Here is a 26,055-nt window from a genome sequence, read left to right on the forward strand (position 1 = left end):
ATCTCGTTGCCTGATGAACAACTTAATATTCTGAGTCCTAAAAGCCTCCAAGGGATTTGATTTGAATTTCGAGTTTATAAAGAGGCTAATTTAAACTGATTTTTTGTCCCATTTTGACTCCTCCGCTTGTGCCTGTATATTGGTTGCCAGTAATGTTGTGTTGCAAGCAGAAGTGAAACCTGTTGAAAATTCTACAATGAGGTTTTTGTGAATTTTTATTACTTTCTGGTTAATACTTGAATTTCTGCCAAGATCTAGACTTAGCAGCCTCAAATATATCCTAAAACCAGGTCAGCAATCAAAAAGCAAGACCATTAGGATCCTAAAGAAGTTTGCTATGTGGACCTCTGCATACTCATAAAATACTGGATCGGATAAATTGGTCTTTTCAAATTTCCTTTTTTTTTTGAGAAATATCCTTATGTAAGACTTATTCTTCTTTCATTATTTACTTTCTATGTCCATCCTTTCTAGAAACTTTTGATCTTGTAGATCTTGCCCATCCATGCCAAGATATTGAAAAAAGCTGGAAGAACTGCATCAGAAACAAGATATTTTAGATTGATTGCTCAGGTCATCTCTGCCAACTTTCCATTAAATGAGAGAGGGTGGCTCTCGTAGAATGTTCCGCAAAGTGAGGCAAAGGTTACAGCAAAACCCAACTCCCAGTGATATATCTTCTGATACCAAATTGAAATATTTTGAGAGAGAGAGATAGAGAGAACTGAACCAGCAAATGCAGTTGATAAAGCTGCGTAAGGAGACATATGTTCGGAATAGCAAAATGAACTGATATCACAAGGGCCTGGAATCTGACATGAGATTCCTCTGTGGCTCTAGTTTTCTGTCTTAACAACCTGAGACTGTGCAGCATTTAAGGTACCACATTATTCTTTTGGGCAACAGATTTATGGCAGACAGGTTTGCTCAAACTGCTAGATATTAATATTTACTATGCTGGCTGCTCATCGCACTCTTCTTAATTCAGCAGGAACCTCATGTAGGTGAAAGTCGGAATTACTGGCATTCAGTCAGATCCAAAACACACGCGGAGAAACAAATGCAAGCCTTAGAACCAAATAAGATTGCCTAGACTTACAGTTGGGCAGTAAATGCTAACCTTGCCAGCGACAATCATATTCCACGGATGAATAAAACAAAAGGACATGCCGAATAGAATCCAACTGCAATGGCAAAATTTGTCTTGAAAGTGAAAATATATTTGACAATGGTCCTTGATGGCAGCATGAAGGCAATCATTTATTAATATATGACCACAGGGTAATATTTCATCACTGATACACAGTGGCAGCAGTGTATAGCACCAACAAGATGCACCGCAGTAATTCACCAATGATTCTCCGACAGCACCTTCCAAACCTGTGACCTCCACATCCAGGAAGGGCAAGGACAGCAGATGCACAGGGAATGTCACAACTGATTCGTTTGGAGAGGAACTTTATATGATCCTGACTCAAACCTATATCGTCATTCCTTCACCATCACTGGGTCCAATCCTGAAACTCCCCTCCTAATGGTGCTGTGGGTGTCCTGCACCTCAAGGACTACAGCAGTTCAAAAGACCAGCTTACCACTGCCTTCTCCAGGATGGGCAATAAATGCTGCCAAGACAATAATGCCCACATCCCATGAATGAATAAAAATGGGACACACGACCTATAGCAGTTAAAATGAATAGCTTTCAGAATTATAAATGAAGTCCCCAGATTTATAGTTCTCTGCAGCGAGCACTCTATTTTTGTAACAAATGGGGTTCTGTTGGAATAAAACTTTCGGAGAATGACCTTAGTAAGCAACAAACTTAGGGGTTGAGAATTGTAACATATTGTGATTTGACACAAAACAGTGAAGGAGAGTGTATTATCAGAGGGGTCTGGTCTGCTTAGATCTCACCCTGCTATTTAATTAGAGATGCCTTCTGGGCATTATGATGAACAAACATTCTCATCTGAGTGATGCATCTATTTTTAAATCAGAAATAATATAAAAAGACCCACTCATCAACGTACAGCTGCGCTGTTATTCTATTTTTTTTAATCGCCATGGCATTCAATTTCCCCATCCAGAAACTGTTCCATTTTGATGATTAGATGACAAATGTAGCAGCTATTATTATTCAGTAGAATCTGAATGGGGAATATGGAAAACAGAAAAGGCAAATTAGCCTTCCCCTAAACCCTTCATCTGCCTCCAGTTTAATGAGTAATCTAACCATTATCTAGTCTTTTATTAATACGCTAACTGATGACAATGACATTTCATTACTTACCTTTAAAGTTTTGAATATTTCTACCAAATTGTCCTTTGACCCTCCATGTTCTTATGAAAAACTTTAATTTTTCAAGTATTTCTACAGGACTATGACATGGCAATCCTGATATAACTCCAGTAAATTCTCATTGCATACATTCTTTGTTGTCATTCTGGCAGAAATTCAGCTTTTGTTGTCAAGGATTCTCTAAGCATGGCAGTCATTTCTGAGAATGGACTTTGTATCTGTTAGGATGGATACACCTTTCATGATTCAATGATTCAGAGACCCAACAGCAAATCCTTACTCCATCTGCCATGTACTGAATATCGTTGTGCCAAGGGATGAGGGCAATTTCAACCAAACGTTAGTTCAAACGCTCATTCACATTACATAAATGTTATGGATTATTTCACAATGTAAATGATTATTTCTTATGTTCTTTATTTTTTAATGCTGCGAATAGAAATAGTATCTCTTTGGGCTCAGGCTCATTTTTTCAGAATAAACTATTTTGAAGTGCAGAGGTCTTCTGGGGATGCAATGGATATCTCGGAGTCAAATGATAAATGTGAGGTGTTTCATTTTGGTAGGACGAACAAGGGCAGGACTTATACAGTTAAGGTAGGGCCCTGGGTAGTTTTGTGGAACAGAGAGACTCAAGGATTCCGGTACATAGTTATTCAAAAGTTACATTGCATGTAGACAGAGTGGTTGAGAAGGCGTTTAGCATGCTTGCCTTCATTGCTCAGACCTTTGAGTATAGGAGTTAGGATGTCGTGCTCTGGTTGTACAGGACATTGTTGAGGCCACTTTTGGAGTACTGTGTACAGTTCCGGTTGCCCTGTTGTAGGAAGGATATTATTAAATTGGATAAGGTTCAGAAAAGATTTACCAGGATGTTGCCAGGACTGGAGGGTTTGAGTTATAAAGAGAGTCTGAATAGACTCACTGGAGCATAGGAGGTTGAAAGGTGACCTTAAAGAGGTTTATAACATCATGAAGTGCATAGATAAGGTGAATAGCAAAGGTCTTTTCCCTCGGGTAGGGGAGTTCAAAACTAGAGGGCATATTTTTAAAGTGAGAGGACAAAGGTCTGAGAGGGACACCAGGGGCAACTTTTTTTTTTTTTTTTACACAGAGGGTGGTTTAAACGTGGAATGAACTGCCTGAGGAAGTAGTAGATGTAGGTACAGTTACAATGTTTAAAAAACATTTGGATAGGTACATGAATTAAGTTTAGAGGAATATGGGCCAAATGCAGGCAAATGGGACTAGTTTAGTTTGGGAAACTTGGTTGGCATGGATGAGTTAGACCAAAGTGTCTATTTCTGTGCTATATGACTCAATGACACTAGTCACATTCCTGGACTTGAGGGCCAAAGAAAGTACGTTCATGGTGCAGCCAAGCATGGTCTTTGTTAGTCTGCAAATCTTTCCTACAGACCTACAGCAGGTAGTTAAAGCAGAACAGACTTTGGTCAGCCATGCTTGGAGCAGAGTGACGCCCACCAAGCTATAGTCTCTGGCTTCATTCAACCAAGCTGTTCTAGGATAAGCAAGTTGTGGAAACAGTTGTAGTGGGATCTGTTTTGTGTGTCTCTATATTTGGGCAGTCATCCAAGTCTATTCTAAACCTACCTGGACATGAATATTTGAATGCTGCTCATCAACTTCATGAGTTATATGAGAAGCTGAGAGAATGCTTATACTTTATGTCAGTGACATGGTGTTTCGTCTAAATCCATGTCATCATTCTTATTACATGCTTTCCCCTTGTTCTGCGAGTACAGAGATACTAAACGTGTAGCTTGGCTAAGGTTGGGATGGGAGGAATGGGGAGAGACAACAAGGAAAGATAACAGGGAAGGGGAATTTGGAAGTAGATTGGAAGGGAAGGGCATGTGGAGAAAGGGTTAAGGGCAGCTGATAAAAACAGGGAAGGGGGAAGTGTCAAGTATCTTGATGAAGTAGACTGGAAATGTATTGCCTCATAACCCAGGTGGACTTACATCAGTGGGGTTGAAGGAGGAAGCAATTTGGTAGGGCAGACATTGAAAAAAGTACATCAGTGGAAGGGGCACTGCAAAATTATCTCTCGTTCTGAATGCCAAAATTATACGACACTTCTTTATGTTTTTAGTAGCTACCTGCCACAATCAGCATAACTGAATAGCCTCTATTTCCTCCACTGAGGCAAGGTGGTATAGCATTATAGTCTTATTAATATTAGCAGAACTTCGCATAGAGGGGGAGAAAAAAAAAGGCTTATCACAACTCAATCCATGAGTATATCAGGTATTGCAGACAAAAACTTTTATAATGGAGTTTCCATAGAATTAGGTTGCTACTCTACCAGAGGTTTGAAAGCATTTTAAAATCGAATGCTATGGCCCATCTATGATTAATATAACGAACGTAACAAGCTTTAGCTTTTTTAATTTCTCTGCAGATCATCAGGTTTGAGTACTTCATGCTCCATCACTGATTAAATTTTGCTTTTCTTAATCCATGATTCCAATTGTCACTATATAACAGCTCAAACACGAACATGGCAAAAGAAACTGTGTGGCACATCTACTGGCATAATAAATCGGTACTGAATAATGAGACATTGGAAAATCTAGCTCAGTTATTAAATCTGGTATAAACTCATTGTTCAACCCTCAGTTTTGCTTGATTTATAATATAAATTTAATTGGCGCAGTCATAGTAATTTGACTTGAAATAGAAACCGCAGCTGAGATGATAACATTTAAGATGTGATTAAATGTTCTTGGAAAGTTACCGTAAAGTCCATAATACAATTCAGCAGAGAAGGGACCAATTAATTATATAATGAACTTCGAGTGTTACTCACCACAAGTCAGACACCCTAAACCATTGCCCTCAGAGTAAATATTAATTAAATGAGGTTGTAGTTTCAGAAGATTTAATTAGATACAAGACATTTTACCTCGATTCATTTTACTTGAAGGTAGGTCATTGAATACTGATTACCTTTTGTTCCATTCACTATCATTGAGGAGATATTTTCATATTAAATACCAGACAATTTTCCTTGTATTTTTGTAGAAGAGACATGCGACAGAGTTTAGAAGCACATTACCCTGCCACCTCTATAAACTGACACCAAACGCCCTCCAGATTGATGTGATGGAAGTCTCTTCCCAGTGATGAGCAGACTGTGCCTGCCTGAACTGGGAGCCTGTTATGCAAACAAAGATGTATCAGATAGATCTCCCTCACATTAATGAATGCAAGTTTCACCGACAATCATTAATTTAAAACTAAATGTCATCTTTTATGAAATCACTTTCCAACAAGAAAACTACTGCCTCTTAACAGAGAAATAGCTGAAAATTGAACTTGGAGAAAGTAATTACCACTGAATATGGATGGCTTCATACATTTTAATGAGATCACCTCTCATTCTACTATGCTCAGAAAATATAGATCTAATTTATTCAGCCTCTCATCATAGGTCAACTCTCTCATTCCAGGAACCAACGTGATCAATCCTTGTTGCAATGCCTCCAAAACAATCATATTCTTCCTGAAGTATGGACCATAATTGCATATAATATTCCATATATCGCCCCACCAAAGCTCCATATAATTGCTGTGTGATTTATTTTATTCCTGTATTCCAGTTCCCTTGCAATAATACACAACATGCCATTTGCTTTCAAACAACATTTTAAAGTTTCATACCTTTTAAGATTATTTTATATTCTTATGACCAAGTGAATAATCTCACATGCTTCCCCACATTGTACTCCATCTGCAGCCTTTTGGTCCGCTGTCCATATCTGCTTTAGCTCTTTGTGTCCTTCTCACAGCCTGTATTCCAACCTAGCTTCATATCATCAGTAATATTATACACATTTATCGTTTAAATCACTTCTTCGTCTCAAGCATGAATCTAGATTCTAAATAGCTGAAGCCCCAGCACTAATCCTGTGGTATGGCACGATTTATGGATAGCCAACTTGAAAATACTCCATTTATCTCTATTGCCATGCCTCCTGTCCATTGACAAATTCTCTATCCATACCAGTGTATCAACCTTAATCTTACCTACTAACTTTTTGTGTAGCACCTTGTCGATACTTCAACTATTGGTTCAGCTTTATCAATCTTGCTGGCTACATGCTCAAAGACTGAAATAAATTAGCCAAACAAGTTGTGTCTTCCATAAAATCACATCAACTTGTTCAAATCATTCTAATATTCTTTTTTGAGTGTATTGTTAAGAATTCCTTAGCAACAGATTCCAGCACTTTCCAAATAGCTGACGTAAAATTAACTGATCTGTAGTTCCCTATTATCTCTCTCTCTCCCTCCACCTTTGAATAGTGGCTTTATATTTTCTAACTATTAAGCTGTTGGGTCAATTCAAGAATACAGAGCAAGCATCATTTCAGCTCCAGTAGGTACAATTAGGACTGTAGCAAGTAGGCTATCAGATCCTAAACGCTTGTTTGATTTATATCCCTCAAGCTTCTCCCATTCTTCCTCTCTGCTGATATTGATTACCTTTATTTCTCCAATCTTTAGTAACCCCTAACTGCTCTCTATTTCTGATATGTAACTTGTTTCTTCTACTGTTAAGACAGGTGGAAAGTATTTGTTCCATATCTGTGCCATTTCTTGATTGTCTTTGATAATTTCCCAGTCTCTGCTTCCAAGGGACTGATGTTTACTTTAGCTACTCTCTTCCTTCTTATTTGTTTGTAAAAGCTCTTACAGTCTATTTTCATTTTCCTGACTACTCCCAAAATTTAACTTTTCCTTTTTATTCATGTCTGCTGGCCCTTTGTCAATTTCTAAAGCGTTGCCAATCCTTAGACATACTACTGTTCTTTGCAACATTATGAGCCTCTTCTTGTAATCCAGTGCTTATTATATTGTATAAATTTGAATATTATATAAATTTTGTAAACAAAGTCAATTTGCCTTTAAAATGGGCACAGCCATAAAAATGGTTCCCAGAAATCACGTGACTAATCTGATGGACCTCAGCTCGTGTTGGGAATAGACTATGCTTATCTCAGGAACAAATCACAAGAGACTATTTGAAATTCAATGAACACTACCAAGAGAAAACAGGAACTAATAATCCTCTCCATGAGAGCTCATGTGGTAGTGTCCCTATCTCTCAGCCAGAAGACCCAGATTCGGGTCTCACCTGCATAAGAAGCTGGCGTAACATGTCTCAACATGCTGATCAGACAATATCTGCAGAAAAATGATGACAAGTTAATGGAAAAACACATACTGCTCCCTAGCTCATTGCAATGTAATAATGGGAGCCATCCAAGGCAATAGCTGAGATAGTTAAAACGTTAAACATCTCATTTAAAAAAGTACTGCATGGATCAATAACTAAATTATCCTTCCCAGTTGTCAATTTTAGCATAACAGACATTTTAAGTTGGCCTGCATAAAGTCAGCTACGAGTAATCATTTTTATCTAACATTCCCAAAGAACAACTGACAGACATCCTCAAAGACAGAGGTCTGAGACTAAGGGAGCAAAAGGAGAGGAGATTTCAAGTCTCGGTCTGTTAAAAACGTCAAGGCGATCTGCATAGCCACAGAACAAAGCCTTCTTTACCTACTGAGTCCACTGTACAAGCAACCTCCAACTATTCAACTGAAAAGTCATCACAACTTTTGAATTCTGACTTCAAGCTTTCAATCCCTTCATCTTCGAAAGAAAAATCAAGTAACTTAAACCCTACACTGGTAACAGAAGCTGATCTTATTTTCATTTTTATAATCATATTTTATTTTACCTATTTAATCTTTGTATGTCTATTTTAGCAAATAACTGCAGATCTTTTCGATTAGTAACTCTTAGCCATAGATATGTATCTAAACTATACTTTATCTTGCTTAAAACGATACAGCTAGTTCTTTTTAAAATGAAACTGAAAAACCAATGAGCTTTAAAATATTGCACTTCAGGAATGACTCTGAAGTGGAACCTGGTGTGGTCATGACAATATACTTAAAATCTTCAGTAAGCCACCAATGGATCTTCCTGAACTTTGCCTGCCTTTTCAAAATGATATGCATCCTGGAATATATTTTTTCTCAGCCTTGGTCACCTTGGTAACGGTGCCTCAGTCACTGGCAAATAAACCCGAACCACTCATTTCTTTTGGTGCTGCCAGTTTTTTTGAATTATTGCAGATACTCCACACATTCAGTTGAATTGAGTTACATTTATAATCTTTCAATGACTCTTCCCTATGTAAGTTTTACTCTCTGATACACTCCCATCATTAACCTCTCTGTTCCCTTCTATTCCATTTGACTTGTCATTACGTCAATGTAAAAAGTAAAGTCACCGTAGTCCCAGAAAACTAGGCATCCAATTTAGACTGATAGACTTTCCAAAACATATTTAATCTTCACAATGAACTATCTAATACATTTTCTAATTAGCAAAAGCTTCTGGACACAGAAAGGAAATCAGGCAAAACTCTACAATATATCTTCCTGTTTACTCTTAGAATTAAAGTCTACTTTTACAACTTCTATGATGTAGTTCTGAACACCTTACAAACATTTTTGTGAACACTGTGAAATGAACATGTAAAACTGCACCAACACTCAATTCTCACACACCCAATCTTTTTGAGCCTGAAATTTAGCTCAAGTAATAATTCACAGATTGTTACTTCTGTGTGGATTTAAATTATTTCCTAGCTGTTCACACTCTTTCAGCAAAATCTCTTTCTTAGTCCTACACATGCCTTAGGTATCTTGATAAATTGATCTTTCTGCCCCCACTCCAAGTTCCTCTCCAGTCTAGAGGAGATGTCTGTAACCCTGGTAACAGCCAGGCAAAGCAGCTTTCAGGAACCACATTCTTGATTCTACAAAACCATATCTATCTCCCTTCAGGAACATATATGCAGGGCTTTGTGGCAACTGAAATAAAACCATTCCATTGGCTGTTATAGGGGATGCAACGGACCTGCATCTCAATTAAGCTGCATTCAATTCAAAGCAATCCTCGTAAATTTATTGTCCACTCTTTATGTAAATGCTAATGCACAAAGTTCAACTAAGGCTGAACTATAAGGCAAAATACATGATAAGATTCAAAATTTCAAAGTAGGTTTTGTCCTCAGGCTCACTAGAGGGGAAAAAAAAAGTCACTGACTATATAATGAAACTGATCCCAATTTTAAAAGCCTGTGGAGAAATATGTGACTAATAACTTCATCCATCAAGCTCACATTAGGAATTTCTTGCATTCAATTTTTACATATAAATGGCTTTTCCAAAGCATTCCCTCTTTACAACAAGTCTGCCGCAGACTGCATTCATAATTTAGTTTTCAGGCCTCTATTTTTGTACATCTGCATTTCAGTCAGGCCATGGAGGAGAACTTTATCTGTGTTGTGACCTTGTCCAAATATTGGACTCAAAATTAAAACTCCCGGTTCAGTTACAACACAAAGATATGTGGCAGATTCAGAACTCTCCTTCCAAGGTCCAGTTTTGACCGATAGACTTTAATCTTTTTGAAGAAGAGTCTGATACATTTTCTTGTTAGCAAAAGCTTCTGGACTTGGAAGAGCAACCAAGCAAAAATCCAGAATATATCCGACTCTTATACTCTGACTCTTAAAGTTTACCCTCACAACTTATATGATACAGTTCTGCAGACCTTACAAGTATTTTTGCAAACAGTGCTAAATGAACACGCAGTGCTGAAGTATATTTCATGTCAATGTCAAAAGTAACACACTCTGAACTTAAAACCACACTTGACACCACAGCAGTTCATTATAAGGCAGACTTTGACTTTTAATGCAGTACTGAACATCATTCATGCTTAACTAAGTCTGTGTTCCGTGATAAGACACACAGGTAGAACATTCTTTTGTCCTCCGAGAAATGCGCAGTCATGAATGATGACATAAAATGTGGAACATAAGTGAAGGAAAGGACTGATTACAAAGTGCTCACGTTAACTTTGAGATCGGTAATCTCCTCCCAAAATACTAAGTCTCGGCTGCAATCGTGAACGTAAGGGTTGAAAGGATGTCCGAGATCTAGTGCTAGCCAGGATACCTCTCAGAGATGAGCAATGTCTTGCTATTTTAATTTCTGTTCTCGTTGGGATGTATCAACACGCTGCTTAACTCTGCGTACATATTTTCAGATGCGATATTCCATTTACAATGCATTTTTACCCAGGCCATCTTCTGCCCTCAAAGGGTTTTCATTTTCTTTGCCTTCTCATTGGGTCTGGTTGCACAGCCGGGGTGGAAACAGCCTCCTGTGTTGTAGACGCCAGAAGATTTTGACGGATGAGGCTGTTTGTGTCTAGAGGCACCAGACAGTCTGAGAGTGCTCTGCCCAGAGGCAGGGGCACCCTCCCTGACAGCAACACCCCCAGGGTTAGAGTTAGGTAATGGGGAGGTGGAGGAGACCTCTGGCAGTCTCCCGAGAATTCTGGAGGATCTTGATGTAGCTCATCCTCTGTCTTGCTGCCCCTCTGGAGAAGGGGGAACATCTGTGTTGAGGTCTAGTCCCTTGCTGTCATGTCACATTGTTATGATGCTGTCTCTTTGCAGCAGATTGCTGGATACGACTTTCAATTACAACCTGCCAACCTATTGATGGAGATGGCCAAACAGACAGACAATGGAGCCAACTCTGGACTGATAATGTTAGTGAATTCCTTGAACCTTCAATCCAGTTTACTGAGTGTCTCTCAAAACAAAAAGCCCTGCTGCTCCTGGGCTTGGCTCAAGGATATTAATGACCACCACCCACTGGGTCACCTTCTGCTGGGGCCACAGCTGAGTCTGGTCTCCAGCAGGTGACCTTGCGTGTGTTTCACCCTTGGCCAGTTGCAGAGATGTGCCAGTGATGTGCTCACCAGCGGTTGTGCACCCAAGTCTAATCTAGAGAGCGCCCGCACGGAGGTGAGACAGTCTCTGAGCTGGTGGAGGCTGCAGGAGAAAACCATGCTGGCATATCGTTCGAGGGATAGTGACTTCTCCCCCCTAAACTGGGAGAGGAATTGACGGCTGGAGGAGCTAGTCGCTTCAGGGTGGGGGCTGTGTTACTGCTGCTGGTGTTTGCCTAATATAAGAGAGGGAATCAGTTGTGCTACAGGGGTAGAAGCTTGAACGTGTTAAGAATACAATTAACGGTGGAGGTAATGGGAGAACAGCACAGCACAATACAGTTCACTTGGTCGCTTCAACATGGAAGCCTTAGCAACCCCACATGAGCAGCCATGATCCTTTCCAATAAGTTCAAAAGTTTCCTCATCGAGAAGATGAGCACCCCAGACGCCACGCCCATATTTGCCTTCTCAGCCCTATTTTGGTCTTTTACTCCTGCAAAGGTACAAACAAAGATATTGAGTGTGATTCAAGTGGCCGATGGAGCTGTTGGTGGTAGTTCATGAGCAGGAGAGGTGATGAGATGCTCCCGGTGAGTGAGTAGGAACGGCGGGAAGGCTTCGTAGCTTGGGAAGCTGAGGTGGGTGAAGGTTGTTGACTTCTTGCAGCATCGCTCAAGTTGCTTCTGATTGTGAAAATGGCACTGACGCTGGGTGGTATCACTGACTAAGCTGGCAGTGACCGCTGTTGCAATCCTACTGTCAGTTCCGAGCACACCAGGTCCTCCACATTCCCGTCAGTGAACCAGTGCGCCAACTTCCCTTGTTCAACCATCTCCTTTACAATTGCATTGAGCAACACACTTGTGATGGCATTCCTGGCTTTGCAGCATTTGCAGCTGGTTTGAAGCTGCAGTTTAAACACGGCACAAACACCAGCAGCGAGAAAACCTGACTGTGTGATGGGACGATCAAATGAAGAAGGAGTCATGAAGCCTGGATGCCTAAATAATGACCGAGTAGTGGAAGCTTGCAGAAGCAAAGTCTGGATTGCCCACTGAGGGAAACTCCCTGAAAATTGCCACTTAAGCTAAAATACAGGATGATTCAGCCCTCTCTGTTCAAGTATGAAATAAGGCATGTGTGTTCAGTAAGTCTTAATCTGTGCCCCCTGTACCTATAGAAACTATCGCTTGGTCAGTTGCCAGGCTAAGCTAGCAGGAGATCACAGGTCCCACATCATGATGCTCTTTCCTTTAAATTAAAAAGAGGCAATCCAAACAACAGTCAGTTTATAACAATCTTATGCTTCTAATATCTTTCTTTAAAATACACAGAATTATTACCTTTTATTATTCACTCGCAAAACGTGGGCATTGCTGCCTCACCAGCATTTACAGCCTGTCCCTATATGCCCTTGGGAAGGTGGTGGTGAGCTGCCACCTTAAACCATAGCAGTTCCTGTAGGCCCACAATGCCGTTCAGCAGGGAACTCCAGGGTTTTGACACAGCGACAGTGAATGAATGGCCATATACTTCCAAGTCAGAATGGTGAAAGGCTTCGAGGGGAACTCCAAGATGGTGGTGATCCCATGTATCTGCTACCCCTGTCCTTCTAGATGGAAGTGGTCAGGGTTTGAAAGGTTCTGTCTAAGGATCTTTGGCAAAGCAATGATTTCTACAACACTACCTGAACATGACATTGCGAACGCATTATGAACCAATTCACTCCATACAGCACAAGTAATGTTCTCTCCATTGTTGTCACACTTACACCATTTATTAATACTGTCAAGACAGACTGTAAGGATCAACTCTTCCAAATCTCAGTTGATAGCTAGAGTTTAAAGTTCAATTTCTATGAATTTCAAGTTTCTTCCAAACGAAAGTGAATTTACTACTTGTGACTTAATTTTCCATGATTTTCATAGTGAGCTTCCTTGCTCAGTTAGAGCACAGTGTACAGCTTTCCCAAGTCTTGGGTCAGAAAATTGGTTTGGTCTGGTTCACTTTATCAAGAACAACATTGTTGATCTTTGATGATGCCTTGGGCTTGTTGCAACTGGAAGGTGTGAGGTGTAAACACAGAAGAAATTTTCTGGGATAACACAGTATGGAGCTGGAGGAGCACAGCAGGCCAGGCAGCATCAGAGGAGCAGGAAAGTTGACGTTTCGGGTCAGGACCCTTCTTCAGAAATGGGGCAGGAGAAAGGGAGCTCAGAAATAAAGAGAGAGAGGAGGGGTGGGGCTGGGAAGGTAGGTGGGATGGTGATAGGTGAGTGCAGGTAGGCAGTGGTGGGGATTGGTCAGTGAGGTGGGAGGAGCGGATAGGTGGGAGAGAAGTTGGACATGTCAGATTATGTCAAGTCAAGGAGGTGGGGATGAGAGGAAGGGTTGGACATAGGATGAGGCAGAGGGTGGGGAGATTTTGAAACTAATAAAGTTCACATTGAGACCATTGGGCTGCAGGCTTCCAAGGCGGAATATGAGGTGCTGCTCCTCCAGTTTCCGGGTGGCATCGTTGTGACACTGGAGGCGGCCCAGGATGGACATGTCATCCAGGGAGTGGGAGGGTGAGTTGAAATGGTCTGTGAACGGAAAGTGTTGTTTGTCGCAAACAGAGAGCAGGTGCTCTATAAAGTGGTCTCCAAGCCTCTGCTTGGTCTCACCGATGTAGAGGAGGTCCACATCAGGAGCAGCAATAGACCACATTGGTGGATGTGCAGGTGAACATCTGCCTGATGTGAAAGGTTTGTTTGGTGCCTTGAATGAAGGTGACGGGGGTGCGGTGGTGGGGGTTGGGGGGGTGGTGTGGTTGCGTTGTGGGGAGGTGTAGGGGCAGGTTTAGCACTTCCTGCAGTCGCAAGGAAAGATACCGGAGGTGATGGGGCTAGTCAGGATTGTGGAGCGGATGAGGGAGTCGCGGAGAGAGCGGGCCCTACGGAAAGCAGATAGGCGTGGGGAGGGAAATATATTCTTCGTAGTAGGGTCAGATTGAGGATGGCAGAAGTGGCGGAGAATAATATGTTGAATCCGGAGGTTAATGGGGTGATACGTGAGGACAAGAGGAATTCTGTCTTTGTTTTTGTTGCGGGAGGGGATGTGAGGGCAGAGGTGCGGGAAATGCAAAAGATGCGGTCGAGAGCATTTTTGACCACTGAAGGGGTCCTTGAAATAAGAGGACATCTGGGATGTTCGGGAGTGGAACGCCCCATCTTGGGAGCAGACACGGCGGAGACGGAGGAATTGGGAATAGGGGATCACATTCTTGCAGGAAGGTGGGTGTGAAGTGGTGTAGTCTAGGTAGCTGTGGGAGTCAGTGGGCTTGAAATAGATATCAGTTTTGAGGTGGTCACCAGAGATGGAGATGGAGAGGTCCAGGAAGGAGAGGGAGGTACCAGAGATGGTCCAGATGAAGTTCAGGTTGGGGTGAAAGATGTTAGTAAAGTTGATGAACTGTTCAAGCTCCTCGTGGGAGCCCGAGGCAGCACCGATACAGTCATCAATGTAGTAGAGGAAAAGGTGGGCAATAGTGCCAGTGTAGCTGCAGAAGAGGGATTGTTCCACGTTTTCTACGAAGAGGCAGGCATAGCTTGGGCCCATGTGGATTCCCACAGCCACCCCCTTAGTCTGTAAGAAGTGGGAGGAGTTGAAGGAGAAGTTGTTAAGGGTAAGGACGAGTTCGGTTAAGCAGATGAGGATGTCGGTGGAGGGGGACTGGTTGGGTCTGCAGGAGAGGAAGAAGCGGAGGGCTTTTCAGCCATCTACGTGGAGGATATAAGTGTATGGGGATTGGATGTCCATGGTGAAGATGAGGTGTTGGGGACCAGGGACATGGAAGTCTTGGAGGAGGTGGAGGGCGTGGGTGGTGTCCTGGACGTAGGTGGGGAGTTCCTGGACCGGAGGGGAAAGAACATAGTCAAGGTAAGTGGAGATAAGTTCAGTGGGGCAGGAGCAGGCAGTGACAATAGGTTGGCCAGGGCAATCAGGTTTGTGGATTTTGGGAAGGAGATAGAAACAGGTGGTGCGAGGTTGGGGAAGGATGAGGTTGGAGGCTGTGGGCTGGAGGTCACATGAGGTGATGAGGTTGTGAATGGTTTGCGAGATGATGTTTTGGTGGTCAGGGGTGAGGTCATGATCAAGGGGGCGGTAGGAGGTGGTGTCAGAGAGTTGGCACCTAGCCTCAGCTATGTAAAGGTCAGTGTGCTATACCACTCCTGTGCTCGCGACTCCCCCCCCCCCCAACTTATCTGCAGGTTTGATGGTGAGGTGAGGTTTGGAGTGGAGGGAGCGGAAGGCTGCACGTTCTATGGGGGGGAGGTTGGATTGGGTGAGAGGGGTGGAGAGGTTGAGGTGATCGATGTCGCGATGGCAGTTGGAAATGAAGGGGTCCAGGGAGGGTAGGAAGTGTCCAGGAGGATGGGGTGTGTTGGAGGGGGAGAGAAGGGGTCTGTAGAAGGGGGGTTAGACTCATGGTTAAAGAAATAGGCATGTAGTGGTGGCGGTGGAAAAAGTGTTTGATGTCCAAGTGTGAATGGAATTCATTGAGGTGTGGGCGGAGGGGGTGAAGGTGAGTCTTTTACTGAGGACTGACCATTTGCCCTCAGTGAGGGGGAAGTCTGGGGGATGGTGAAGACCGGCAGGGCTTAAGGTGGGGTTGGGTGTAAAGCTGGTGGCAGGGTTCCCTGCACTCACCTATCACCATCCCACCTACCTTCCCCAGCCCCACCCCTCCTCTCTCTATTTATTTCCGAGCTCCCTTCGCCCTCCCACATTTCCGAAGAAGGGTCCCTGACCTGAAATGCCAACTTTCCTGCTCCTCTGATGCTGCCAGGCCTGCTGTGACCCTCCAGCTCCACACGGTGTTATCTCTTACTCCACCATCAGCAGTTCTTACTGTCTCAGAAATTTTTTGGGATTGAGTTTCTTATTGTTTGGATTCAGTAAATTCTTTTGCTCCTCTTCAAAATCAGACACTATTTTATCATCAATATTTATCTTTTAACATAAACTCTAAACAGGATGGTTCAAAGACCAAGAACTCTGGATTTCCATTCTCTTTCACGGCTGCAGGATTTTAATGTCCAAATATGTGAAGGAAGTCTCACATAACCATAACGCTGTATTGTTCTCCACTTGTTTAAATGCTGGTTTATTGTTCTTCGGTACAAATGACTTTCTCCATGAAAACATTGTCAATTAAGAGTGAACATGGCAACCAATCTTTGTTATTCCTACAACTTGAATTTTGTGATCATCTTAAATTTGCCATTCTTACATTTGTTTTTGCTTTTCAGCAATACTCAAGACCCGATCTAAAGTTTGTCACCATGATTTAAACTTCTCTAAGAATCACAGGATTGATACTTGCTCTTTTACAAGCAGTTCATTCTTTTGTTGGGGAAAATCCTCCTGTGCTGCTTGCAGAATCTCATTCAGGATATGTTGAGTATGTTACATGTAGAAACACACGTGTGCACAAACTAATTCTCTATGGCATTACAAATAAGTCTACAAAATCAACTGTAGCGTTCAGATAAAATGTGTTTGGGGGTGAATAATTTTTCTAAGAACACAAGTAATTCCACAATAATTTTACCATCAAATATTATATATGTACTTTATATAATATATAGATTTATTTCAAAACAAACAAGTGTAACAACTTGAGACGAAGGTTTGTTTGGACAGTAGGAATTTTTCAGCACTAGATCCTCAATATTTTATAGATACCATAGTGTGGCAGTGTGCTCATGTATCACCATGGACAGGAGGGTATAAGTAGCTTGTTTACCAAATTTAGTTTACATTGTTTCCATTATAAACGGTACAGAAAGTACAGTTTAGATCTCGGTCAGAAGTATAAACTGGAAACAGTGATAACGCATCAGATGTATGACCCTGGGTCATACTGCATCCTACAACTTTAGGCGTAAAATCTACAGCCAGTTGAAGAAAGTGTAAATTAAGGGAATGTGTGGAAGTTGCATGGAGTATGGAGCTATATCAACAAACAGCAGAGTGTACTGACTGAGCTTTGTGTAGTGCTAGCAGAAAAGATGGAGGAAATTTAGGCACAAGTCATTTATGTCTGAAATACCTAAACTTTTACCTGAATACCTGAAATTGTTTAGCACGCTTGCCCTCATTGCTCAGACCTTCCAGTGTAAGAGTTTGGACGTCATGTTCAATGTTGGTGAGGCCTCTTCTGGAGTACTGTGTCCAGTACTGATCTCCCTGTTATAGGAAGGATATTACTAAGCTGGAGAGAGTTCAGAAGAGATTTACCAGAATGTTGCCAGGAATGGAGAGTTTGAGTTATAAGGAGAGGCTGAATAAGCTGGGATTTTTTTTCCACTGGAGCATAGGAGATTGAGAGGTGACCTTATAGACATTTATAGAGATTTATAAAATAATGAGGGGTATAGATAAGGTGAATAGCAAGTGTCTTTCCCCTCAGGTTGGCAAGGGGGCATATTTTTAAGGTGAGTGGAGAAAGATTTAAAAATAACAGGAGAGGCATTTTTTTTTAACACAAGAGTGTGGTTCGTGTGTGGAATGAACATCCAGAGGAAGTGCTGGATGTGAGTACAGCTTAAAAGATATTTAGATAACTACATGAATAAGAAACGTTTGGAGGGATATGGGCCAAGGTGGGACTAGTTTAGTTTGGGATTATGGTCAGCCATGTATTGGTTAGACTGAAAGGGCTGTTTCCATGCTGTATGACTCTGTGACCCTATAAACACAGGAACAGCATGCTGTCATGCATATGTAAGTAGCATGGGTGTATTAGTCACATTAGAACAGTGATCAGGGTTATATTTTCCATAGTTTAAGCTGATAGCTGACTTTTGGGTGATGTTTAGTTGCTTTAGTTTGTTTGTTACAGAAAAATGCTTTATGTTTCAAATCTTGCGCAATCCATTCCTTTAAGCTGATCGTTAGGAATTCAAGTCTCATTTTACAGGCTATTGGTTTCTACATAAAAACTTTTGCTCCTCACAATATGGTCTCTCCCATAATGGGGAAACAACACAGATTGTGTGATTGCTTTGCAGACCATCTCCCTTTATTCCGCAAGTGTGACGCCAAGTTTCCAATCACCTGTCATTTTAACTCTCCATCCTAATCCAACACTGATGGCCATTTTGTCAGTTTCTCAGTGTTTTCCAATGAAACTCAATGTAAGTTTGAGTAACAGTCCCTTATCTTTCAATTCAGACATTTTACTGCCTGACAAGCTCGGAGTTGAGATTGACAAGTCAGGCTATAACATCTGCCTCCAATTTTGCTGGCACTGCTTCTGCTATTCCCCATTCACATTTCCATCTGTGCCACTTTATTTGCCCCATTACAGTGTCATTTTGTCTCGCACCATCACCGCATTACAATTTAATCTCTCCTGCCTTCTACGCTGTTGCAGACCCTCTTCTTTTATCCCCATACCCACCCCTGTTATATCTCTACCTCTCCCCACTTAGGGTGAATGATCTGCTTGAACTATTAACTCTGTTTCACTCTCCACAGATGCTGCCGAACATCCTCTATTTTTTGTTCCATGTTTCCAGCAACTGCAGTCGTTTGTTGATGTTTCTTTTAGTGCTATTGAAATTCGCCGTTGCCCCTTGACCCAACTCGAGGAAGAGGGGCATTCTCTGAAGTTCCTCCTCAGTTTGGCCATCTGTAGATGTGTTGTGATATGTATGAGAGGGCAGGTCTCATTAAACAGGCTTCCAAGGATGTGGGTCCAGATTATTTTTTACTCTTCCAGTCATAGAAGAGGATATCACTTGCTCCAACCAGTAAATGTGTCCCTTTATGGGTTTGACATTTGTCATGGAAAATAGAACCTTGCCAAAAGAAGGCTCTCAAGTTTATTAAATTGGAATAAGTACCCACAAATCAGTTTATTTACAATTCATTTAGAAACCAATAGCCTGTAAAAAGAGACTAGAATTCTCAACTGCAATTGCTTCTTGACTCTTAAAGATAACGCTTGTTATCATGTGACAGAGTTACAATGATCGTAATGTTGGTTGTGGCAATGGTTGACACCTTGGATAGGACATACCAACAGGCTCCTGCTTTTTCCTCCCACCAATCATATTTTTCCAACCTCGAGGATGCACAGAGATCTGCAAATTCCACACTTGGAGCCATTTCTCTGCTCAGCATTGACATAAAATATCAGCCTGTATCCTAGCACTTGGTTACCATGGCAATGCACTGAGCCACCTCAGTTACTGATCTACGATAATTAACTGGCAGTTCGCACAATGTAAAGTAGTTAATGTATGAAGTGTGACAGTCAAACCACACAGAAAGATGGGACCATGTTAAAACAGGCATAAATTACTGACAAGTCTTGTTGCTCTCAATTTTAACCCTTTCTAAAGGTCCTGCTCATCAGAACGTTAGTCATTCATTTCCAACATTGATTTTTAAGACAACCTTAGCAATCCAACAATTAACTGAGAGAACACCAATCTAAACAGATGCAATGAATTAATTTGGCATTGGCTTGTCACTAATTAGCCTGCCAATGAGCTCCTACTCAAGAGAGTTACCAAGTTATTGCCACTTACCCCAACTTCTACATGGTCTGACCCCTTATCATCCTGCTTGTGGAGCACCTCAAAGTAGTACCGTCTTGCAGAAATAACACTGTGGAGAAAGGAGAAGCAATGATGAGACAACGTTTTACAAGTATAGGCTGGATTGTCATGACTGAGGTGGTCAGCACGGGTGCTGGAAATTTCCAAACTCGGTCGACCCACCCTGATTTCGAGGTCTGACATACTTTTCACTCGGGAGAAGCTAGGGTGGGGAACCGTCAGATGTGCCAGAAGCAGAATGTAGGCATCCGCGGAGGTGGGCGAGTGCAGATACGGGACTGTTTAGAAGGGCTATCTCAGTATTCTCTCAGGTTTTATAGGCCTCAACTCCCATGACCTCATATCTCCCACCCACCTCTATGGCTGCTCCATACTAACTCATACCCCCGTACCCACAGTCATCCCATGTTCCATCAGACCTCCCCCCTCCGGGGCCCCCTCAAATGCTCCTATGCCACCTCCAAATCCACTCATCCAGAATCTATTTCGGGCAGACCTCCACAGCCATGTGGAAACAAAAGCAAACTTCTAACTTTTGCAATTTTTACTTACGTAAGCTTTATAGCGAAAATCTCCCATTCATTAAACACGCTCAAAGCTTTTGAGTTTCAAGTGGTTAACCTCTTATAAAAACAAACACTTCAGAACCCCATGCTGGGATAAATGTAGCTTTTGAAACTCACTGACGCATTCACAATGAAATAATAACAGCCTTTGGAAATGTCAATAAAGAACTGTGTTGCAACTGCATGAACAGATGGAACTTTATTCTTCCTCTCTGACTGACACAACATGGCCTGTTAACCAAAGCAACCCAGCAGAGGGTGCTTTATAAACTCCACTTGACAACACATGACTGTTTCATTGGGCCGGATATTCGGAGCAGTGACACTGTCATGCAGATTGCAACTCCGCCCTTTTGTTTTAAGTGAAAATAGGGCACTTCATGTTTCTGAAACAAGATTCCACCCAGTGTTCCACACTTCCATTCTGATCGTTCTTTCATAAAGCAGGGCTTTCAGGGAAAAGCAAACCACGCCCCTGTTTTCACAGCAGACTGTTGCCGTATTCCGAAAAGGTCACGACAGCCAGGCTGCTGGAAGGGTAGGCCGCCAGATGGGTAGGGGGCTAGGGTGCCAGGTAAGTACGGTGCTAGCTAGGTAGTGATGGGGTAACAGAGGTAGCATGTCAGCTGGGTAGGGGTAGGGTGCTAGCCCAGAAGAGTGCCAGCTGGATAGCAGGTCGTGTGCCAAAGGGGGAGGATTGGGTGCTAGATGGGTAAGGTGCAGGGCACCAGAGGATAGGGTGTAAACTGGCTAGGATGACAAGTGGGAAAGGGGTTACAGGGCCACATGGGTAGCCTGCTAGGATGCAAAGGCAGCCAGGGTGGTAAGTAAGTGACACAGTGTGTAGGGTTGACCAGGCAAGTGGAATAAATCAATTGGTGGTCCAGAGGTTGGGTGTGGTATCCAGGGGGGCCATCTCTGGGAATGGGTAGGTGGTCAGGTGCGGAGCATTAGAAGGCTGGCGCATGTGTTTAGTGGCAGGGAATTGGGGAAAGGCTATCCAATGGCAGGAGAAGGGGGCTGGGTACAGATTAGGAGAGGGTGCGGTCAGGTGCATGGTGGGGTAAGGCGAAGTGTACCCAACGGTGGGGGAGGGAGGATTGGGTGGGTAGGTAGTAAGGTGCTGAAAGGTGTCAGGTCATGGTCTGGGGGAGATGTTTTTGGGCTGTGCATTGTAAATATTGGGCCAATTGAATTGTTACTGAGGTGTTTGGTTATGTAGCAGAAGCCTCAGAATTCTCCACTCTTAATGAAGACTTTCGGAAAGTTACAGGTGGCATAGGAGAATTGGCCAGAGGAATCTTCAATTTCCTGTACAATTCCTTCGGAATTCCAACGGAAATTTCACAGGCTCTCCACATGCAACTTCCAACTACACTGGAATAACGAGTGTCAGGCCAATAGAAAATCTGGACCATTTAATACTAAGGTGTATGGGATAGAAAACAACTTCAGTCCATCTTACTTAAACGGACCTTGCTGTAAGCACTCTTGTAGGGCAGACAACTCCATCTGTTGATGACATTTACTCTGAGTGCTAAGGCCCTCAGAATGTTTCAATGTACCTCCTCCATGAATCACTCATCCTCCACCACTCTCCCTGCCAGCAAAACTGGATTTGTTCGAAACAGGGACACAACTTCCACACCTGGGTCTGCGCAACCATTTGAAAAGATTTGCAGAGTCAGGATGACTCCAGGAAACCCCTCTGAGTTGCCATTGAATGTTGAGGTTTTTTTTTCCTCATGGCGGTCTGGTCCAGTACTCGGATGGTTACCTGCTCATTCTATGGCGTGACTGATTGTCTCTTCTGGCAGGTTCCTCTCTCTGTGCCTGTCACACCACTGGGGTCTGCCGCTGCTCTGTTTCCCAGCAATGTACCAAACAAAGAGAAAAAAAACTCCAGAACGTCCATCGAGGAAATTTGGAAGCAAGATTCTACTAACTAACGAGGTTTGTGTCAGCTTCAAAACAGTTGTCCACATGGTCACGGTTCATTCCTTTTTATAATGGATTTCTTCTACGCTCCCTCGACGGCTCTGATGTTGACAAATGTCCCATGAAGAAAAAGCAGTGGGAATTCTTACCTCTGGTCAATGTTCACTGATTGCTGCCTTGTACAGACACTGGGGTGAGCACAGGACTGTTGTTAGCTGTGAGATAGTAAGTCCAGCATCTGCAGTTCTATCACTGTTGGTATAATATAACAAGATGTAGAGTTGGATGAACACAGCAGGCCAGGCAGCATTAGAGAAGCAGGAAAGCTGACGTTTCTGGTCTGGACGCTTCTTCAGAAAATGGGTCCCGAACCGAAATGTCAGCTTTCCTGCTCCTCTGATGCTGCCTGGCCTGCTGTATTCATCCAGCTCCATACCTTGTTATCTCAGACTCCAGCATCGGCAATTCATATTATCTCTATCACTGTTGTTAGCTGTGTTTTCCTTCGCAGTGGAGCAACTGGCCCAGATTCTTAAAGGAAAAGCATTGCCATTTGGATGAGGTACCAAATCGAATGCCACTAAGAGGTGTTACCATGAGGGAGAGAAAACAATAAAACCGACGAACAATGGCTTGGGGCATGGGCCTGGGGAGAAGCTGAGGATTCTACAGCATCAGCAATTCCTGGAGCTTTTGGTATCAGATTTCACAAAAACAACCAACACCCCACACACAATAACACAATATGTGTCTCAACCACAATTCTGAAAATTTGTACTGGTAATCTTTGCGTTTGCACTGGGAAAATAACATGAAATCTGAAAACCAACGGGATTGCCATGTGAATGTAACTGTAACATTTAAGAACATGACATTTGAGACAAAAATCGATTACAATTTGGATAACTGCAACACACGGCTGCACTGAAGGCTCTGCAGAACTCTGATAGTAATGGATCGTAGCTGTCAGCCAATCCATACTGCAGTGAAGGCAGACCAGCATCACGGGGCTTTTAAACAAAAGGCCACTGATAGATCGGCAGCTTCTCGAAGACTATCAACATTAAAGCAACTTACTGATTGAAGTCTGAAGCTTATTGTCGATAAATCTGTTTCTTTAAGACATCTCACTGGCAGCGGGACAGGGCTGATTGCCACCGTGCTCTCTCTTTCACTGAGCTCTCTGCCAGTGCCTGTATCAACTTCAGATTAAAAATTGCTCATTACGTGCATCAGTGCAAGTGAACTTGAATTAATAGCAGTGAGAGCCATTTGACAGGGAACATCTTAAATTCCCTGGATGCTGTTCTTTAACTCTGGACTTAATTGCATTTGATGGTGAGAGAAATTAAAATGTATTAAACAGGTGTAGTTTAATCACTGCATAATATCTTTTAAACCAGCCTTTCCATCCGAATGAGGTAAAACGTTAACGAATAATGCCATAAAAACTATGCTGCATGCCTTTCAGTGGAATTGCAATAGTGTGAAATAGTGTTCTATCTACCTTCTTCTGAAGTGTAGATTTGAATCTGGACCAGGCTGATGAAAGGGTGTTGGATACAAAATAACTTCAGTTAAGATACTTAAATTGACCTTGCCTGCCTGAAAAGAATGCTGTCATAAATGGAAAAAAAGCTTGAACACTTTGTGCTGGGCGCCAATGACAGGTGTACTTAGTTTTTTTAAAAAAATGCTGCTCCAGAATTGGGCTTGAGGCAGTTCACTGGGGGGAAAAAAAAAGGAGATTCATCCTGTATATGGTTTGTGAAATATCTAACCTGGGCCTGACAACTATTTGCAAGGATAAATTATGAGGACAGTTTGCATAAAGATTGCCCTTCTAAAATTTAAGGGATTAGAAGCAATCTGATTGGTGATTTTACAATGTTATATGGATTTGATTGTGTAGATACATGTTGTATTCTTGGGTTGTGTTCCTTAACGTTCGCTTACTGGATTGGTAAGTAACATAGGTTCGACTTACTTGAAAATCTCAAACAGCTTTAACCTCAACATTTGGAGTTACAGAGCAACTTATGCGCACACCTTCTGTCTAGTGTGCTGTGGCTGGAGTGTTCATGACCGTTTGGTCATGTGGCATCATCCTGGTTATTGGCTGGCACAGTTAGTTAGCACTGAGTGGTTAGCTGCCTCACAGCACCAGGGACTTGGGTTTGATTCCAGCCTTGGGCGACTGTCTGTGTGGATTGTACATTCTCCCCATGTCTGCGTGGGTTTCCTCCGGGTGCTCTGGTTTCCTCCCACAGTCCAAAGACGTGCAGGTTAGGTGGATTGGCCATGCTAAAAATTGCCCTGTCATGTCCAGGGGTATGCAGGTTAGGATATGGATGATAATGGAATAGTGTAGGTTAGATGGGCTTCAGATTGGTTTCACAGGTCGGTGCAACATCGAGGGCCGAAGGGCCTGTACTGCGCTGTAATGTTCTATGTTCTATGTTCTATGTTCTAGGTGAGCTAGCCAATGTAACAGTCTTACAGTGGTGGGGCTGGGTGGGATGCTCTTCAGAGGGTCGGTGCAGAATCAATGGGCTGAATGGCCTCTTTCTGCACTGTAGGTACTCTATGATTATTAATATACTCCACTCTTAACAGAGAACCCATTTTCTCTGGTGGAGGAATCAAGAATGAGGGAACGCAATGTCCAAAATTAAAGCTACGCCATTTAGCAGGAAAATCACTTTTCCCACACAAGCAGTAGCAGTAATCTAGAATCTTCTCCCCAAAATGCCTGCTGAGATGACTGAAGCTTGTGAGACTGAGATGGATATATTTTTGTTGCAAAGTTGGTAGATTTCGATATTCACTTTTTCTCCAAAACATACCTGTGGTATTGTCCATCATAGTAGGCACAGATGAAAAGTTTACCAGTCTCCCTCCTTAAAATTTTTCAATGGTACTGAGCTGCTCCCTTTATTAGTAACTCCTATAATTTTGTTTTTTAAAAAGTAGGGGAAACAAAATTACTTTCTAACAGGATCTATTATTTCAGCAATTTCTAAAATAGCAAATGAAAGGATGTAGAAAGTTAAAACCTTCCCTGCATATTGGGCATCTTAAGCTGTAGGAGTGCTGTACATCGCTGTCTCATATCATCCTGAACAAAAAGAACATTAGAAATAGGAGCAGGAGTAGGCCATCTGGCCCCTCGAGCCTGCTCCGCCATTCGATAAGATCTACGGCTGATCTTTTCATGCATTCAGTTCCACTTAACCACCTGCTCACCATAATTCTTAATTCCGTTACTGTTCAAAATCTATCTTTGCCTTAAATACATTCAATGAGATGGCTTCAGCTGCTTTACTGGGTAGGGAATTCCACAGATTCATAACCCCTTGCGACAAGAAGTTCCTCTTGAGCTCAGTCCTAAATCTGCTCTCCCTTACTTTGAGGCTATGCCCTCAGATCTAGTTTCACACACCAGTGGAAACAACTCCTCTGCTTTTATCTTGTCCATTCCCTTCATAATTTTATATATTTCTATCACATCCCTCCACATTCTTCTAAATTCTAATGAGTAGAGTCCCACTCTACTCCATCTTTCCTCATTAGCCAACCCTCTCAACTCCGGATTTAACCTAGTAAGCCTCCTCAGTGCCAGTACATCCTTCCTCAAGTGAGGAGACCAAAACTGCACTAAACGCAGCAGTGACTGATTTAGCACTGTATTGTAGCAATATGTCAATGACATATTTTATCACTGACACATAGTGACTTTACATCTGTACAAAGAATGAAGCCTTACACATATTTTTCACA

The 26,055-nt window shown here is 42.3% G+C and overlaps 1 protein-coding gene across 2 annotated transcripts in view; it reads right to left on the reverse strand.

The window, feature by feature from the left end:
* b4galnt4a (beta-1,4-N-acetyl-galactosaminyl transferase 4a) overlaps positions 1–26,055 on the reverse strand; it is a 659,693-nt gene that overhangs the window by 144,740 nt on the left and 488,898 nt on the right. For both annotated transcript variants that reach the window (XM_048607214.1, XM_048607215.1), the window contains exon 8: positions 19,742–19,820. In XM_048607214.1, coding sequence (XP_048463171.1) covers positions 19,742–19,820 — 79 coding nt within the window. The remainder of the gene's footprint in view (positions 1–19,741; positions 19,821–26,055) is intronic.

This window comes from Rhincodon typus, chromosome 17 (assembly GCF_021869965.1).
Source record: "Rhincodon typus isolate 14 chromosome 17, sRhiTyp1.1, whole genome shotgun sequence".
Taxonomy (NCBI): Eukaryota; Metazoa; Chordata; class Chondrichthyes; order Orectolobiformes; family Rhincodontidae; genus Rhincodon; species Rhincodon typus.